This window comes from Phaethon aethereus, assembly GCF_964289735.1.
Source record: "Phaethon aethereus genome assembly, chromosome: 29".
NCBI classification, from domain to species: domain Eukaryota; kingdom Metazoa; phylum Chordata; class Aves; order Phaethontiformes; family Phaethontidae; genus Phaethon; species Phaethon aethereus.
The window spans coordinates 1854818-1875038 of record NC_138605.1 but is presented as its reverse complement, the minus strand read 5'-3'; the positions used below and the strand labels follow the sequence as shown (position 1 = coordinate 1875038).

General features: G+C 45.7%; 1 protein-coding gene across 1 annotated transcript; it reads right to left on the bottom strand.

Moving 5' to 3' along the window:
- Positions 1–16874: 16874 nt before the first annotated feature.
- HOXC12 (homeobox C12) lies at positions 16875–19659 on the bottom strand. Its single transcript, XM_082011904.1, has 2 exons — positions 18604–19659; positions 16875–17807 (listed from the first exon to the last, which is right to left on the bottom strand). The coding sequence occupies exons 1-2, from the start codon at positions 19166–19168 to the stop codon at positions 17569–17571; spliced, it is 804 nt and encodes a 267-aa protein (XP_081868030.1). The 5' UTR covers positions 19169–19659; the 3' UTR covers positions 16875–17568.
- Positions 19660–20221: the final 562 nt, after the last annotated feature.

Genomic DNA, 20221 nt, shown 5'->3' with positions numbered 1-20221 from the left:
TTTTTTTCCTTCCCTCCTCTCCTTCCTATTTGGATTCTGCTTGCTGCTTTTCGGCAGGGTTTGGAGGTGGGGTGGGGGCGAATTGGGCTGGGGAGAGGAGGAGGGGGGAGAGGGAGGGTCTTAGGGAGCTCGAACGGTGTTTTTCCACCCTTTAAAAAATATTTTAATTATGCTGATGCTGATAATTTATTATTATGGCTGTTTCTGTCCTTAGGAGTGTTCCTGAATAGACTTTAGGTAGCTCAATAAAATAGCTGGAGCTGCAGAAGTAAGTTTTCCAACATTTCTCGAAACCTTGCTGCAGGCTGCTCTTCCTAGAGCTGGGCTGCGAAATTGGGAGTAAATCTCTCTCTATCTGGGAGTGAGGGGATTGCTGCTAATTAACAAGCTTCTAACATACGCTAATTATGTTGATCTCTATGTGCACATCAACTATACATCAACCAAGTTGGCACGCTTTGTGGAGAATATACCATTTAAGCAATGACAGTGTGCGGAGGGATCGTGTAAAGTTTCCAACTTTAAAGTTAAAGCAGGCCTGGCTTAATGACTTTTGATATCGGATTAGCGATATATCAAGGAATAGAACAAATGAATTAAGTCAATGGCTAATAAATATTCGAAAACCTCCTTTAATGTTTGGTTAAATATTTATTACATCAGAGTGGCATATTGAATATTTAATGCAATTGTTTATTGTCAATCAATGAATGTACTTTCAGCAATCCTCTCATCATTTATTCTTCCAGCTGAATTAAAAAATATTCTTATTAAAGTCATTTGTCTTCTATCCCGGGAGCCTCCTCTTTCTCTGTCCTTCTGCATTTTCACACGAAAAATCAGGAATTCCGAAGTGCTGCCAGATATTTTCCGAGTTTTGCAAAGAATTATTAAAAATTATCCGGGAGGGCGGGGGGGGGGAAGAATCTCTTCTGCCGGACCCTCTGGAAAGGTGCACCTGAAGGACGCGTAACTTCCGCGGTACCAGGCTCCGAGGGATATCCCACTGCCTCGAATCAGTCTTAAAGGAACAAAATTGCCTGCAACAATTGGGCGCTAATCGGGTGTTCACCTGGGGGAGAAATCATCTGCTTGAGGTGGAAAATATTTCGCTGCCGAACAGAGGTGGCTGCTTTTATCTATATATGAAAATATTGCGCCGGATCCCTCCCTTTTTTACCCTTTTCTTTACAGGATGCCACTTAGGCATTTTTTTTCCCCTTGAATTATTCCTTTTAAAATAGCCAGTAAAAGGAAGAACGAATGAAAATATTGAATTGTCCACACATAAACCCGAACTAAACTCCATCATGGGATCTATTTGGCGGCGGGCTGAATACTCCGAACAAAACTAACGCTTCTGTAGAGAGGGTCTTGTCAAATCGAGGTGCAGTAAATTCAACCAGCAAGAAGGGAAAAAGGAAAATTTCAGCCTTAGAGCACTGAGCCTTAGGAGCAGAAAAAGCCTCAACGCCTGCCGTGTTTTCACTTTGCTCCCCGAAAAAAAGAATGTATAAACTCACCCGAAAATAACCAAATCACCAAAAAGAAGCATCAGAGGGTCCCAGCCCCGCTCGGGGGTGTCCCTCTTGGAGCTGGGCATCCCTGGGCAGCTCCTTTCTCAATTCGCTCTTCTCTATTTAATTTTATTTAATTTGCTAGCACCTAACCTGCTGTTTGCATTTTAACCGGGGAGGGGGTTCTTAATCCCTAGGCGAGACGTGGAGAAATGGGGAGGAAAAACGCATCCCGAGCAACCGGACGGAGGTTGGAGCCTCCGCTTAAAATAAGAATAAATTGCAATTCTGCAGCAGAGCAAAGGAAAAAAGGAGGGGGGAAAAGTTGATTTTCATGGAAGAAAACAGCCTCGCAAGTCCGCACCTTGCAGCCGAGCAGAGAGCAAAGGATTTCAAGATGCCTGAGCGTAAAATACAGCGGGTATTTCAGTAGAGCTTTCCCAACTATAGTGTTATCAGGCGGTGCGCCCGGATTTTTATGTATTTATTAGGAAATCTTGAAGGGAAACATGGCGGCTTCACACGCCAAGGTTGTGTGCTTTTCCTCACTCTGAGCCTTCTTCATCCCTCTGATGCATCAACGCACTCCTGATCATTTATTCTCATTAATTTCTGGCTTTCTCCCCCTCCCTCCTCTGGCTTTGTATTTTCTATTTAAAAAGCCGTTCTCATAAAACCCTTTTTATAAAGAATCCGGGCGTGTGAGTCTCTCTGAATGCGTGTGTGTGGAGATAGAGATATACACACATATAAATATGTCTGTAATGCCAAAATGAGCTGTGTTTTCCTCTCTAATGCACCGTTTGGCTGATGAATATATATATTTATATAGGGGCAAGAACTCTGGCTGCAGAGATGGATTTCTTCAGGTTTGTAATCTGCTCTATTTTATGACTTGGACGTCGTTTTGGGCAAAACTTTTAATTAAAGTGTCAGCGATCTTTTAACTTGGCTTTTTATGGACCAATATTAATACTAACTACAAACTAATAATGTTAAGCTATTGTTTATGAGCGTAATTATTCTCCCCCCATTCCCTCCTGTTTGCAACCTGCGTGGACGATCTTCTCCCTCCGATTAAAAAGGGAAAGGCTCTAAAATAGACATTTTTTTGTTATATTTATTCCGATCTACATTCCATAGGAAGGCTGTAGGCGTGAAGCTTTGCATCCAGGAGAGGAATTAGAGCATGTTGTTGAAAAAAGCAATGTCCAAGCAGCTTCTTAAACCCAAAATAAAGCACAGGCACCCTAAAAAACCCCACAACTAACACAATAGCAAACAAAAACCCGTGTGGCCGTCTCTCCTCTAGGTGCTTGAATAATTTATTGCTCTTCGTAGGTAAATACATCTAAACCAAGCCCTGGTGTCGTTTTGGTTTTTAAACCCGGTTTAAAGGATAGGATTTGCCTGCTTCCTGCAAGGAAGCAGAGAAGAGGCAGCTGTGGAGTCACAGCACTTGAATTTGACCACCAAAGTGACCACCATAAAACGGAATGAGGGCTGGCGGCTCGCATTCCTTTTGGTTGCCCTTAAAAAAAAAAAAAAGCGAGCAAATAACTTTAAGGCATAGCCTTAAAGCATCCAGAGCATTTCAGACCCCTTCATTTTTGAAACCTGCTTTCCTAGCGAATGCAAAAGGTTAGAGCGTGGAGGGGAAAATTAAAGAAAAGCTGTATTTGTGCTCTTTAAAGGAGGAAAAAAATGTCTAGGGGAACTTGAGAAGGGGGGAGGAAAGGTCTGATTTTGCTGATTTTGCTAGAACTGTGTGTATAAGATGAAAATGCCCTGTCTAGAGGATTCCCCCCCTCATTTATTTAGTTATTTCTCAGTCAGAAGGAAGGATAAGGAGGCGGCACCACCGAACCCCTCACTCCTTGTGCCTCTTTTGCAATTATATATATAAAAAAATGCCCAGCTTTATGCTGGCATTTCAACTGGAGACTTCTCTCTACCCAAATCGCCCCAGCAGAAAAAGCAAAGTACAAGGGAAAAACAAAACAAAACAAACAAACAAAAAAAAAATCAACACCCCCTCCCCAAGCCAACCCCCCCTTGCTCCAGAGTCCGCACTCATTTGCCTGATATAATGCAAACACTTAACACATTTAACAGCGTTTTCAGCAGGCAAATAGGCTCAAGGCGAGTAAGATGTGTTTTGCGTTACTAACATCAATTTTAAAGGGATGTTAGAGGCATTTCGTGACCAAAAAACATTGTAGTAATTGTACCAAAATCAAAAACTTGGAGTTGTGAAAGTTGGCTTTAGCTGATCTGTGTAAACATCTGAAGTTATATTTTGATTTAGGTTAATCCTGTACTTGAACTCTTCTCAATAAATCATTGCTCTTTTTTTTCCTCCCACGGGGGAGAGAAGATTGTTTTTTTTTCCTTCCCCCCCCAAGCTGGAGTTATCCGACCGCAATGTAAATTCGTTAGTAACCTCCCAACTTCGGTCAAAAACTTTTTTGTAAGTATTGCCATAAAGAAATCTTTGTCCGAGCCAGTACAGTAGGGAAACTGTTGACTGGGGGGGGGGGAAAGGGGGGAAAAAAAAAGAAAATAAAGGAAAAAAATAGAAGATAATAGATTTTATACCAACCTGGCTTACCACGTTACTCATTGCTACTTACTGTGCTCTCAAGATATCTGACGTATTATTTAGACCCTGAATCTTTCCCTATTTCAGAGAGTTGATGAGAGTTTGCTTTGCCTCCTGCTTTTGGGGCCAAAAGAAAGGAGTTTTGCCGACCTGCGTTGCTAACCTGTGCTCACTCGGGGCTGCAAACGCATGGGGAGGGGGTGCAAAAAGCGCTTCTTTAGCAGATGCATCTCCCAGCAGCTGCAGGGATGTGCTTCGCTTTTGCTAAATAGGCTCCAACTTCTGATGTCTAATGACTTTGGCCTATCAGATGTTCTCAGAGTGATTTTTCCCTCCCTTCCACGACGGTACTACAATTACTTCCTCAGATGGACTTTAAAAAAAAAAAAAAAAAGAGAAAAAAAGAGAAAGAGAGGAAACTCAGGCCAGTAAACAGATTACTAGACACCGCGTATGTGTACAGGAAATCTGAAGGGAGAGACAATAGCTACAAGTGGGAAGCGCTTGGAAAATATTATTGTCCCCAAATGGCAAAGATAAATTTAATTGGATGGATGCCAGGCTGCAAAAGAAAACTATATAAGCTGTGAACAATTCAAAAGGAGGGGAAGGAAAAAAAAAAAGAGAGAGAGAAAAAAATAAAAAGACTTAGATCTCTCTAGACCTGAGCTGCAAGTTCAAAATCATGTGGACTTAATCAAGATAAAAGCAGACGGAACTATGCTTCCCAACCGCAGGCAAGGCTGGGACTGTCTGGGATCAAAATGTGCGGCGAGTGTCGGATCCGAGGAGAAGTGATGCTGAAGAGGCGTTAAGGAGAGTTGGGCTTAATAATAACCAATATAACTCACACTTTGCCAACCGGCCTTCCCCCTTATTTTTATTTTCTCATCAGCCGCGGGTCCTTCTCCACAGGGAGAGCTGAGGCCGGGGGAATATCAATGCCTGGGTGTTTCCATCGATTTATTTACTTTATTTCCCTCCGCACAGCTCAGTTGCAGGGAGCTGCTGAAGCGTGTGAAACGGCGAGGTTTGGGGAGCTCAAGTAAAACTTCACAGCGTGCTAAACCCTCTCCTAGAGCCGCTGCGAAATTCAGCTTAGAGGAGACAGGAAACCCAGAGGAGCTCGTTAAGCAACACCTATTTCTATTCCACAGCCTCCCTCGCTTCCCCCCTCCCTCCAAACCTCTAAAAATACTTATTTAAACACAAAGGAAGACATATAAAACACACCCAAACCTTTAAAAAAAAAAATCCTTTATTCGCCAGACATCCTCTCTTGATAACTTTAGCAGCGCCACTAAAACGTGCAAAACTGTGTAAAAAGTCGGAAATTGTGGCAGGGGAAATGTGTTTTCTGTTGGGTAACCCATTTATTAGGAAAATAGCCCCGAAACGCGAAGTTCAGAATAGAAGGTGGGCGGCTAATCCACCCCAGCCTTATTAAAACCGCACACACGTTTGCATGCGTGGTATTTAATCCTTAAATACTCAGGAAACAATTTCCAAGTATTGCACTTTAATACTTTGGCTCCCACATCCCCCTCTTCTTTTTTTTTTATTTTTTAAAGTTTTTTTTTCCCCACAACAGCTAGCACCTAGATGTATTTCCTTCAGATAACCATTGATCAAAGGCGAATCTCGAGAGTTTATGGGGATAAACTTCAATAATTCGCAATTGAGGGCGCGATGGCGCTGGGCTCCCTCTTCCATCCCCGCATTAATCAGAATAAAATGAAGCAAAATCCTTCAGGTGCTTCACGGGGTGACATTTTCCAAACGTATATCCAGCTTTTAGAAGATTAAATGCTGCCGGCGGAGGAATGGAAGGTGCCAAACGCCTGTGTCCACCCCTCTCCATCTACCTATGGAGCTAATGTATATACCTGCCCTTCGCCTATAAAATATGCCCCCGCATTCAAAACCGCATCCATCTCTTGTTTTCAGTTGAAGAAGCAGAGGGATCTGAAATCTCTCTTTTTTTTTTTTAAGAAATAGCGTTACTCTATGCCCTCTACGCTCAGCGCGGCTCCTCAAGTTCCCCTGCAGAATAAAAAATTATATTCGCATCTTTTTCTTCATCGGGGGTGAGGGCTGAGTATTTTGTTGGTGCCACATTCGGTTGAAATGAATATATATAAAAATTAATGCACCCGGAGTTCTCCTTTAATAAGGTACTGGCCTTAAAATGCCTCGTGCATTGGGAGCAGATACATTACAAATTAAAAATCGGTCCGATAATCGGACTTTTATCTAATCCCTCCTTCTGGTCCCTCCGGAATATTTATTTTCTTTCTTTCTCTCTTTCTCATTTTCTCTCTTTTTTCCTCTCTCTTTCTTTCTCTCTTTCTTTCTTGCTCTCTTTCTCTCCTCTCTTTCTTTTTTTCTTTCTCCCTTTCTTTCTTGCTCTCTTTCTCTCTTTCTCTTCCTCTCTGTCTTTCCCTCTTTCTTTATTTCTCTCTTTCTCTCTTGCTCCCTTTCTCTCTTTCCTTCTTTCCATATTTATTAGAAAATTGTGAGTTTGCAGCCGGGGCAACTCTTATGCAGAAATACGAAGTCATTTGCTCTTACACCCTAAATACCCCCAGATCTTTAATCATTGCTACACCACATCCATGTACGCATTCTGACGGCATATTTCTATGGATTTCCACCTAAATAACTGTGTCATGATCTCTTCACGTTAAAGGAAAGCTAGTGTAGGCAAAATTGGCTTCTCCATTACACCGATCTCCTTCCATCCCTTCCAGCTCCGGGCATCCAACACCGTTTCTGCCCTTTGGGCAGACGCTGCGGCAGAGGCCGAAAACCAGGGGGAATATTTAATGCCATTTTTCTCGCGGAAGGGGGAAAAAAAAAGAAAAATTGAGCCTTTTCCCTCCCTCCGCGTGTTTTTGGGGGCTGCAGCATCAGGCGATGCTCGGTCCCCTCGCAGCGTTACGGGGCTTTGTCGCATCCATGGTGCCGTCTCGGTGACCGGGGGGGGGGAACACATCCCGCCGCCCCCCACCAAAGACCTGCCTGTTAGAAGAGAAGGAAAGAGCAGGACCCCCCCCTCCCAAAACGGGGAATATTCACGTTTTGGCGGGTGTCGTCCCCACGCCGCGCTCGGTTGGGCACAGGCAGCCCCCGCCGCTCGCGGGGGTGGAGGGGTGGGAGAGGGGCCGGGGGATTTGGGGTTCGGAGGGGGGAATTGGGGTGCAAAGACACAAACCCAGATGTGGCGACAGTCCCCTCCCGACCAAGCTTTTTCCCTCTTTCTGCCGTTTTCCCACGGCCCAAGCGCAGTGGGTTTGGGTGATTTTGCCCTTTCGGGTGCGGTGGGTTGGCTTCTCCTCCGCTTCCTTTTATTTTTAGCCCCCTCCCCTCCCATTTTTGGGTTTTTTTTGTGTTTTGGGTTTTTTTTTTTCTGGAACGCAGGGGGCCAGGGGGAAACCAGCTCCGGGTGGAGTGAGAAAGGGAGACCGGGGAAGGGCAGCAGCACTTACTGCAAGGCAAGAGGGAAAGGGGCTGAGGGATTTTATCCACCACCCCCTTGCAGCCCCTTTTCACCCCTTTCCCCGAGTTATTGCTTATTTATTAACTCTTTCCGCCCCCCCCCCCGCGCCGGCTCAGCCCGTGCTCAGGCCTTTTCCAGGAGTCAGATATGAACAGAAACCAGCTTTGCCCACACATTAAAATCCACATTATTTTATTCAATTTACTGCCATCTCTGAGCACAGAGCGCGGACGAGCTTAGCTCGACCCCAAATATCTCCTACCCTCCCCACCCCCGCGTTTTATTTAATGATTACCCCTCTATGCCCCATTTTTCCCCTGAGACAAAATATTCTGCCCCTCTCCCTCCCTCCACCCACTTTTTTCTTTCTTTCTGCCTCTCTCCTTACCGAGCGAACTTCATTGTTTTCTGGAGGAAATGGTAATGTTCAGACATTAAACCTTAATTGGGCTTTTCTTTATGATGTTTAATTTCCTCCACGGCAGACGGGTTTGCATCTTGCTGGGAAAAGAGGAAAAGGGAGGGAAAAAAAAAGAAAAAAAAAAAGAAAAAAAAGAGGAGAAGGGAGGAAAAACCTTGTTTGAAGTCTGCAGTCCAGCTCGGGGGGGCAGAAAGGATGAAAAAAATGAAGGTTTGGAGAAAAAGGCTCCGTAAAACCGGCACCTCCCCACTTTGCTATTTCAGCGCTTGGCTCATCTCTCTGCCCCTCAGAGCGGGGGCGGGGGGGGGGAGAAAAAAAGGGAATTTAAGAAAAATAAGGGTAGCGGCATTGAGCGGGCAGGTCGGCGGCAATGGCATTGCCCGCGGGGCTGCGGCGGAGCAGCGCGGACGGGCCGCGGAAGGGAGGCTGGAGGCTTAACTTGACCTTCACTTTGCGAGGGAGGCCCCCGCCCACCCAGACGGGTAGCCCAGACGGCTCCTCCCGCAGGCAGAGCAGGCAGGGCAGGCAGGGCAGCGCGGGCAGCCCTCCGCAGGCGCGGAAACCGGGGGAAAGAAAAAGATTAAAATAAAATAATAAAATAAAATAAAATAAAATAAAATAAAATAAAATAAAATATAAAATAAGGGATGGGAGGGTGCGTGCGGGGCAGCTCCTGCCCTGGAGCTCCCCACAAATCAAAATTTCCAAAATTTATTTGCAATCTTGCAGGGCAAGGGTGGGGGTAAAGCCGAGCTTTATCCGTTACATAAAAAAAAATAATAATCTTAATTACAGTCTCCCTCCATCCTCCCCAAGAAATCCCCTGTTCATCCCACCCCTTCCCCACGACCCCCAAAGAGGCACCAAAAAATCCCGCAGCACATTTTTTTTCCCGACCACCTTTTTTTTTTTTTACCCCAACCAAAATCCCTTTTCCCCTATAAAAAAGGACAACGCGGAACCGCGGCAGCCAGCGCGGCTCCTCTTTGCAAAAATTGTATTTTCTTTAGCCCCATTCAGGAAAGAAAAAGAAAAAAAAAACCCCAACAATCCGCTGCAGAGCCATTTCATTGGGCCGGGAGGATTTTTAAAGTTTGTGGAGAGGTTCCTCGGACTTTGATGAATGCATTTTGGGTGGAAAAAAGAAAAAAAAAAAAAAGCAGTGCTTGTGCAGATGTGTAACTTTGTCGGTGTTCACTCGCCTTTGTGTGTATCGGGGGGGGGGAGACAGATGCTTTATTTCACAGTCTCTCTATAAAGAGATAATTATATATCTAGTTATCCACCGGAGCAATAAATACTCTTCATCCACAATTACAGATGAAGATGGTTGGTTTAAATACCCATAAAGTCAGTGTTTGGGCTCCGGCTGGATGTTGGAATAAGGGATTTTTTTTTTTTTTAGGGGGAGGAATGAGGTGCAAAGAGCCGCAGTGGGGGAAACCCCAAAGGAAAAGCCCTCTGATCCCAGCACCCATCAAAAAATGAGCACGACTGGCTAAAAAAAAATATAAATTCTCAGTATTGCTTTACCTGGCCCCCGGAGCAGCGGGGTGCCCGTGGGTGCCATGAGCTGGTCGGCCCTTGACTGGGCGGGGGTGAACAGGGTGAGCTGTGCTGTACTCGTACCTTGCTCCATGGTTACACACCGGAGCTCTGCACGGGTATTTCCCCCTCTGCTCCGCATTTACTCCTGCAGATCCCCGCAAAACCCCACGGGATTGATTTTTCAGCCAAGGAAAAAAGCCCTGGCCCACACCATCTATTAAAAAACCATTTTTAATATTATTTCTACCTTAAGATATTTTGATTTGAGGCATGTACGGCCTTTTATTTTGTGCCTTTTCCTTTTCTTTTTTTTTTTTTCCCTTCATTTTACTGGATCTGAAGCCCGCCCGACATTCCTCATTGCTACCTTGGGTCTCACACTGTACTTTTCCATACCTAATTTTTTAAATGCTTTCTCCTTTAGCAGCGTCTCGTCTCACCTCATAATAGTTTACTGGTTAATCATAAAAATAAAATGAATTTCCACACTCTCTGTAATTATCGACACTTCTCCAGTCGACGTGTAGGTTTGGGAGGCACAGGAGTGTACTGGCTGCAAAAATTAATATTAATACGCTTTCCCTTTGAAATAAATTAATTTTGGCAAACGTTTTTATAATGAGATATACTGATGGTTTATGTGTTCTCTGTGGCAGTGTTTGCTAACCCAAGCCTAAAATTAAAGCACAAGCTCTCTTAAAAAATTACAGGTAGAATTTTAACGCGGATTTGAGGCACATGCTCTCATATTCCAGCTAGTCCAAAACGCGAGCTAAATGTGATTTATTCTGACTGGGGGACATATAAGATTTCCGCATTTTTCTGGTACCAGGAAAGCATAGGAAAAAATATTTAAATTTCCGCAGTGACAAAAGCAGGCGAAAGACTTCATTTTCCAAAATAGTCATTTTTTGAAACAGGGAGAAGGGAGAACCCCCTCTCCCCTGAAGCTGCAGGGAAGGATAGTTAATACGAGATTTATTGGGGGGCGAATGGGCGCGTAACTTTATTTCCTATTTGAGCAACATGAAAATAAAGTCACTTAATGAAGTCTGACTCTAAAAAAAAAAAAAAAAGAGTTTGTGGAGAGTCAACAAGACGCAGCCATTAGAAAATCCGCGCAATTTAGCCGCAGTAAGGAGTACAAGCCGACTGATCTTTTTATCTTTCTTATCCTTTTCATCTTTATTATCACTCTTGTTAACAACACCAATGAGACTGGATACATATATCTCCTTTAAATGCAGTCATCCATGGAGCCATTGTAGTTGCTAGCTACAGATATATTAATTAATTTATTCTCTCAACAGTAAAATATTGCTGTGTCTACTTGCTACCTACCAAGCAATAAAAAAGAGGCTTTTTTTTCCCCCTTCTGCACTTCATTAGGCTTTACCTATAAGTTTCCATTTGAAATAATTTGCTTAAAACTAATTACTTGCAACGTACTTCATTTTCCTCTCGCAGGGTCTGGAAGGTTTCAAAGTGGGGTGGGTGGCCATATGCCGATAAATGCTGCTAATTATTCCCACTCTGTGTTTATTTTATATTTATGAACCCCCCACTCGGAACCAAACCAAGGCATTCTTCGGCAAATTAATGATAAGGGAGGGGGGGGCATGTGCCTGAAAACAGGCCTTATAATAGCACGGGGGAGGAAAGCAAACAGTTAATATATCACACGGAATTAGGCAAAGGACGGAGCCTGAGCCACCCTGGAGAGGGAAATCCAGTCATTCTTCTCACTTTAATGGGAATTATTATATGTATTGTTAATTGCTGTTGTACTTCAAGCTGCAGCTGCAAGGAGCTGCTTTGCCTTTGTCCGTTATTAGGGAGTGGGAATGCAAAATATTTCCACGCACGGACACGGGCATCTCTAAGAGGCAAGTCCAGGTCGCCCCCACCCTCCAAGACACCCCCCCCGGCACCCACGCTCCTTTCATGTCTCTTTTTCTGCGGCTCCTTTTTGGCATGGTCCGAAGGGCTGGAGCGCACACAAAGCCCACGCACACGGGGGGACACCTCTATGCGCCTATAGCGCTCTGTGTGTGTGTATATATGTATGTATACATATACATATATATATTTTTTTTTTAAAAAGAGTAAAGGCGTAGCTTATACGTATATATACGTATATACTACGCCTTTACTCTTTATTTTGGGCGATGTATAGGAGGGAAGAAAAAGAGTTTCCAGGCAAAAGCACCCCCCCGGCAAAAGCACCAACCTGGGTGTCAACAGCGTGGCCGGGTTTATTTTCTCCTGCACTTTTAATTCTTCCTATTTTTCCTTCTGCTAAACCACCTCTGGGGCCGCTTGGCTTTGGGTGTAAAAAAACCCGATTTGGCTCCGAAAAGGGCTTTTGTGAGAAAATGAGGAGCGGGAGCAAAGAATTTTGATTTTTCTGCCGTGATTTTCGGTGTTGCCCGCGGACTGCCTCATTAAACTTTGCTTAAAGCGGCTCTTAATGGCTTTGACATGAGCTCAGCGCTAAGTCGGGTCGGGTTTTGCAGGGGGAGTTCAAAGAAATCAGACATTTCTTCGGCACAAAGGTGTCAAGAACATATCTCCTGCCTCAGGAAAAAAACACCCTTTTTGTAATTCCTGCTTTGCACATTGTATTTCCCACATGGAATATACGCTGCAAGTACCGAAACGGGAATAAATCCCTAAAATTGACGCTCACTCATTAATATTTTCAACGATTTTTGCAGTAGCTGTGAAATAGCACCTCGGTCTTTGTCATTAAGGGTAGAAATATTCTTCGCAATTAAAGAGATGAGGGTTTTCTCTCCTCGCTAACGAATCCATTTTAAAGCCGGAGCAATGAAATACGCTGCTGAATAAAAGAAACCAGCCCAGAAATAATACAGATTTTATGGCGAAGCAACAATTTGTTCTACCCGCTCGCTGGTAATAAATAAGTTTTATCTATTTTCGTGAGTGTTTGAATGTCTTTGAAATCCAACTATTCCTGTTCAAGGTGAACCGACTTACAATATATACAATTTATGTCACCCTATAGCACTCAGACCTGTTAGGCATAATTCCTCCTCCTGCCCATTTTCCTGCCGGATTGGCGCAGGGACATAAGAAGAAAGAAATAAAAGCGAATAAAAATCAAACTTGGTTTGCTTGCACACTATACGTATACATATATTCTCCTGGAGGAGGAGAAACAGAGGGAAGGAGTGTGCACCCGGGTTAAAAAATCAAAAAGAAAGTTCAAAAAAAGAGTAACTATTACAGGAAAAAGGCGAATTTTCACTCTGTAGAAACCCCAAGCCCTGCAGATTTCCCCAACTACTGCTTCTTCACGTCCCCGAATTTAAATCTCTCTGGAGGGGTGGTTGGGGTTTGCTGCTGGAAGGAGCAGAAGTGGGGCCCATTCCTACAGAAATATTTGCTTTCCTCCTTCCTCCACTCCTGCCCAAATCAAGCAGCTCCTGAAAAAAGAAAAAAAAAAAAAAAAAAGATGAAACTGCCCCGGACTGGATAAATCCTCTTATAATTTTGGAAGACCCCAAGCGCACCCACCCTGTGTTGGGGAATCGGGCCTGAGGAAGGGGAGAAACAGATATTAATTTATCTTAATCGTGTGCTTTTCGCAGAAAAACTCATCTTAAGTCCATTATGTTGAGGCTCCCAGTGTGCCCAGATCGGAGGGTGGACTGAGCTGGGGGTTACTGGGCTTGGGGCTGGATACGGCCAGGCCTGGGGGAAGGATTAGTTAATTCCCACCGTGGTTTCCTTTGGCATTTCTTTAATAAAAACCCCTTATCGATCTTCTAAAAGCTTTTTTCCCCTGCCTTTGAGAAGTGGACGGCATCTCCCCCGAAAGGAAAAAGCGGAGAATCCATTACATAAAAATACTCGCTTGGAGAGAGATCGAGGAAATCATAATCTAATTTATTTAAATTGGCCTGACGGGGTTATTTTTTCCCTCTTGTTAAATGAATTTGCTGCGAATTTACGCCGAAGAAACGCAATAACGCCGGTCCTAATAACCGTAACCATAACCATAAGCATCAACATGCCCGAATCTAAACCCAGTCTAATATATTTCCGATTTAAGAGCCGCGCTTTCACGTCTCATTCCCATCTTTAAAGTCATACCCAGGATTTCTTTGACGTTCCTCTGGTTCCTGTATCTATAAGGAAACACATCCATATAGCGTTTCCCATATGTACCTCGGGGCGTGGGAGCCCGCCGGGCAGGGAGCTGCTTCCAGGAGAGGTACAGTCCCGCTGTACCCTCCACCAGAGACAAAAGAATCCCAATTAGCCCATATTCAAGCTTCTTCAGCACCAAAATTAGCGTCTCGGTTGAGTTTTGCTTCCAATTACCGCTACGCGCACGAGTATAACTCTCATTAAACCAGCAATTTGGAGATTAACTTATGCTTCTCGTTTCCCCAGGATTTTTCTAATTATATTTAGAGCGACGCAGCAAGCGATATTTCTCTCCTTTTACAACGCATTTTACACATTCATTTAATTATTTCTTTTCTTTTTTTTTTTTTTTCCCCAAAAGATGATCTACAGGCCACAGAAGGCAAGACTGGCCAATATATTTTTTTGTTACTCTTTTATTAACCTTGCAAGTTAATACTAATTTTAAATAGTAAACAGTAAATCACCAAGTAGATGTTTGGGTAATTTTATTTATTATCAAGAAATCACATAATAATACATTTTTTTTAATTATTATTGTGAAGCGACTTTTTACATGACTATATAAAGCCAGAACGTGCTATAACAGACATTTGCATAGACCCTACATAGAATAGCTTGAGGTAAGGAACATTACATATGAACTATACTGCGAAGGATGCATATTAACAACCGCGATAACCTAGACTAGGGGATACAAGCAGAAAAAACGATACCACGGACACGGAGAACAAACACAGAACAAACAGAAATCCCACCGAGCCGCCTTTTTAAAGCAATTTGGAAGAGAATATTGCATATATTTTCATTTTCTTCGGCATTTTCTCTAGGGGTTGCTGCTGGTGTCTTGGCCTTGTGTTGGGGAGGACGGTGGGGGTTTATTTCGGGGGGTGCAAGTGCCCCTCGGTGGGTGAAGAATAACGAAAAGGATTGATTTGTTTTTTTTGGGGGTGGTGGGACTGAAATCCAACACAGCATTCCTGACATCCCACCGTAACTCACCCTCATTTCTACCTTCCTCAGGCTCCATCCCCACCGCCGCCTCATTGCAAAGGGGTGTGGGGAGCTGTGGGGAGCTCGGGTCAGCAAACCTGGGTGGATTTGGTCTTTTTTTGTCTGTTTTTTTTTGTTTGTTTTTTCCCCGTGGAATTACAAGCCCCCCCACCCCGGTCCCCACGACACTGCAGAGCCCCAAGTCACCCTCTGCGGAGCCAGCTCGGTCCCGCGACACAGCGACAAGGTGCTCAGGAAGCACCCAAAGCCACAACCACCCCCCAAACCTCCCCCAAAATCAGCTCCCCCAAATCTCCCACCCCAAATCTCTCCAAGACATTGCGTTCCTCCGCATCGCCTTCCTCTTTGAATTGCACGTGGTTGAGCTGGGGCATCTAAAGATATACCTATATATATGTGTGTCTTTTAACACATCCTAGGCTTTATTGCACAGCATCGCGACAGGCGATACCCTCCACGGAGGTTCCTTTGTGTGGGAGGAAGGGGCAAAAGGGGTCCCTCGCCCAGCAGCCAGCACTGAAGGGGGAGATGGGGGCTGTGTGTGTCCTTCCTTGCAAAAACAAGTTGAAGGAAATAAAGCTGTGACATTTCCAGGATTGGGAATTAAAAAAAAAAAAGGGAAAAATAAGGAGAAGCAGCCGGGGAAGGGATGGGGATGAAGGGAGGAGGGTCTGCTGGATGCTCCTGCAGAAAAAAGCTGAAGGAAAAGGCCAGGGAGGGATTTTCTTTTCTTTTCTTTTCTTTTTTTTTTTTTTTTTTTAAGGAGTCGGCTCCGTCCTTTGCAGCTCGTAAATAAAAGCATTCCTCGGCGCTGCTGGTCATGACCATGAACGCGGGGAAGCGGGAGCACGTGGTGAGCATTCAGACTTCCCAGAAAACGCTGCTTTGCCATAAAATTAATCCCCTCTCCGATATAAAACGAACGGAGCAAAGCACGGCGTGGCAAAGCACGGGGCTGCAGCACCGCCGCCCCCTTCGATTTAAAAAATCCTATTTCCCCCCCTTTTTACTCCGAATTACAAATTCCCATGCAGGCAAAGCTCCCCATGGCCCTAAACCTGCTGCTCCCCCCTCCCTGCCTCGCTTCCCCTCGACTTAAAAGTGCCTCGAACACAGACCTGAGGGAGAATGGCGAAAATTGGGTGGTTTTTTTCTCCTGGAAATCCGAGCACACGTACAAAAGACAACACGTCGCATCCTACCAGGCCCCTCTCTACTGCCCTGAAAGGGAAAAAGCCAGGCAGGGGTTTAGGGAGCCAAATTCCCCCCCTCTCGTCCCCCCCCAAAACCGAAATCTCTTCTTAAAGATGAGTCTGTCTCTATTCGCAGCTGTAGCAGGACTTTTGGGGGAGGTAAAGAAAGCATCGCCCTTGCTAGAAACCTGCAGTTTTTAACATGATAGGCCGCTGAATGAGATATATTTCCTTTTAAAAACCCACAATCTCTTTTTTTTTTTTTTTTTAATTGAGAAAATAGCACCCAGGCGACAAAGCACATCACCCGAGTTACACCAGGGAAGGAGAGATGCGACGCGCTCAGACTCCAACAGGCTGTTATCACCGGGGGACAAAAAAAAGGGATTTTTTCTACCTATTTTCCTACGTTGTCCTCAATAAACGGAGCAAAACAACATACATACTCCGTCAGCAGGGTTGTTGTAAATAAACAGGTCTTTTTTTTCTTTTTTTTAAGAGGACGGAGAGAATTTTGGGGTAGTGCAGAGAAACGCCGTGAATTCAGAGAGGGAAAAAAAAACTCCGAAAGGCTCAGTTTACGTGGAAGGAAATTCGGATCTTTTTTTTTTCCCCTGGGAGCGTTTTTTAGGGGGGGAGGGTGCCTTTTCCTTCTCCTTGTGACATTCTGGCGTTGAGGACAACACCACCGCCTGTATCAAAGTCTCGTATCTATAGGGACATAGTGTGGTACACATACCTCATATATTATATAGATATATATCATATACACCGGATATATACACAGTCTTTGTCTCTCGCCTCTTCCTAGAGATACTGACTAAGCCTAGAGATACTGATTAAGCCTAGAGATGCTGATTAAGCCTAGAGATGCTGATGAGCCGCAAACACCCAATTTAGACCGAGAAAAACACATGTCGGGTCACACCGTGCACTGAAAAAAAGCATCTTCCATGAGGATGAGGGGCCGGTCCTTTAAGACAACACCCCCATCCCCTTCCCTACTTTTTTCCCCCCCTATTCCTTTATTTTTGCTATTTTTTCCCTCCCGTCTTCCCACTAAACACCAAACCAGCCCTAAAGCCTGCGTGGCAGCCCAGGAGAGGGTCAAGAATCCACCCTCATCATCCTCAACCCCGGTCTCGCCGTCAACCGAAGCCGGGAGGGGGTGGAGGGCTGGGGGGAGAGGGAAGGCGGCGGCCCCCGACGGTGCCCGGCGCTGCACGGAAACCCTACCTGTGCTGCTGGCAAGGGAAAAGCGGCTAAAGTCGAGCTCAAAACCTCCCCTTCAGCCCGCCGAGCATCTCTGGAAGCCGTCTGTTCCCCCGCCGTCCCGGCGGAGAAAATGCATTATTGTTATTATTATTATTTTTTTTTCTCGCTGTCGGGTTTCATATTTTAAGGAAAACTGGTTATTTATTAATATTATTTCTTTATTCATTGATTTCGGGGGGGGGAGAGGTGGGGGGTTAAGAGTGATCAGGTGAAGTCCCGGGAGCTCGGGTAAACGCTAGAGAGTCTATGTGGGTTTTTTTGTTGTTGATTTTTGCTTTGTTTTGTTTTTTTTTTCAATACCCGACACGGACACTTTTAAAACTTTAAAAGAAAGAAAGGGCTTGCTCTCTCAGAAGGAGTCTTTTCTTTTTCATACGTCGGTTCTGGAACCAGATCTTCACCTGCTGGTCGCTCAGGTTTAATCGGTCTGAGAGCTCCCTCCTTCTTTGGCGAGTAATGAATTCATTGACCATAAACTCCCCTTCCAGCTCTGCCAGCTGCAGCTTGGAATAGGGTTTTCGTTTTTTCCGGGACCGTGTGTGCATCGGGTACCAAGGAGCACCTGGCAAAGGGGGAGTGAGAGTTGAGCACTTGGCAAGGAAAAAAAGAAAAAGAACCCAAACCCCCCACCTCTTAAAAAAAAACAACCACCCACAAAAAAAAAGGGGCATCCCCAGCGCCCCTTTCTGCACCTCCCTGATGGCCCCGCTGTCCCCAGGGTCCTCTGCTGTTCTGGCTGGGGGTGCTTAGGGGTGCTCCCAGCTGCCTTCCAGGACCACGCGTGATGCGTGAAGCGGGCAGAGGAAGGGAAATGTTGGGAGCGTTATAACCGGGGGACGGAGCAAAGGACGGGCGGGGAGCGACAGGCCTGGCAACACCATCGGGAGGGGCTCCGGCCCCACTAACAGAGGGAAACCTGCACCCCAATGCCAACTGTCAAGGCTGGAGGGGTGTTTTTTTAAGCACCCCCCTTCCCTTTCTCCCCCCTTCCCTCGGGCGAACACACCTCTGCCGTGTCCCCAAAAAGCTCCTGGACCCTCCGCGCCGGGCAGGGACGCACAACCACTGCCCTCCTCGGCGTCTCTCTCTCTTCCCTTTTTTTTTTTTTTTTATGGGATATTTACATGTTTATAGCCTTTTCTTTTAAAAGAAACACCACCTAATAAAACATTAGGGATTTCGGTGCTACCCCTAGCGGTCTCAGCACACATAGACACGCCGCTTCCCATCGCTGAGCCCATGAATTACACCACCAAGCAGCCCCAAACCGGCAAGTTTCCAAGCAAACCCCCCCGCACCACCCCAACACGATCAGATCCAGTCCCGAGACCCCCCCTCACCCCCTTCCCGGGTCTTACCACCAGTGCCTAAAGTGCTGCCTTGATTCAGGGGGGACACCAAACCCCCCGCTTCTCCGGTCGTGCCTTTATTCCCTTCATTGAGCAAGGAAGAGCTGGAGTCTGACTCCAAGGACTGGCAGGACGGAGGGTCGTGGGGCACTGCCTCGCTGGCCGGATAGTCATATTTGCCGAAATTGCCCCCCATGCCATTGGGGAGGCTGGATTCGAGGGGCAGCAAGGCACTGTCCCTGCCCCTCTCCTCCCTCTTGAGCCCGGTAGTGTCGGAGCAGGTTTCCCGGTAATAACATTTGCTTTCCTCCACCCGGGCGAGGTCGCAGGCTCTGCCGAAGGAAGGGTTAATGGAGACGGGGCTGCTCAGGTAGGGTTGAGGGTACCCGTTGCAGGGTTCCGAGGATGCCCAGGGCAGGGAGCAGACGTTCTCCCGTCGGGGGTAGGAGAGGGAAGGCAAACCGGGCAGCTGCCCGCCGGAGGCACGGAAATTGGGGAAGTAGAAGGTGTCTCCCGTGTGGATGTTCACCAGAGGTCCCACAAAGCCGGGATTAAGGAGGTTGTGCTCGCCCATTTCCGCGGGCCTGACCGAAAGCTTCTACTTTATTGCTATCTGACATTAAACATAGTTAAACCGACGGCTCGGCCCCATTGGTCCGGGGGGGTCACGTGAGCCCCAAATTGCGCTCGGAGGGGGGGGGCCCTCCCCTCCCCTGGCAGCCGAGACAAAACACAACAGCAAGTTCCGCCTTTTTACGCCTTTTCTTCCTCCCCCCCCCCCAGCCTTCTTCACCCACCCCCAATCATAAAAAATCATTAAAAAATCCCATAAAGCATTTTATTAAAAAAAAAAAAAAAGCAACGGCTCCCAGCGCTGGCTTGAGAATCGCGAAGCGCCCTAAAATTTCATATTTAGCATAAAATAATCGATAAGCGAGGGTTTTGCCCCGAAACCGCTGCGCGCCCCTCCCCCGGCAAGACTTCGGGGCCCTCCAGCATCTGCAAAAGCGAGGCTGGTTCTCATTAATTAGCTCCTTTATTAACTAAAACAGTTCGAATTTACAATATCTCCTCAATAAATTACTATTAGATATTGTGTCATATAAAGTTTACGGGCTTTTTAAGGAGACGAATGATGGTGCCCGCAACAGGCTCATATTTACGCGCGGTGGGATGGGAGAGTTGGAGGGTATTTGCGACCTTTTCTACTCTTTTTTATTATTATTATTATCATTTTCTTTCCCCTCCTCTCGGACTAGGTGGCTTTGTCGTGGGCTGGGGAAATGCAGCTTCTTCCCAGGCTCTTGCCACTCTCTCAAGAAAGGGATGGAAGATTTTTTAACAATCCTCAATTGCTTTTATTAATGATCTGTGTCGAATAAAGCAGCCAGAAGAACACGACTATACACAGCCTTAATTTACCCGGTATATATTCCATATGCACCGAGGCGCACACACGTATAGAATAAGTGTTCAAATCCCATTTCTTTTGCTTGGTTTCTGAGAAAGAATAATAATTACAGTCCTCCCCCCCATTTCTTTGGCCCCCACCCCAAAGAGGTACACGCACACGGAGCTGGTTCCTCGCCACCTTATAGCATTATATTCTGCCCTCGTACCACCACAG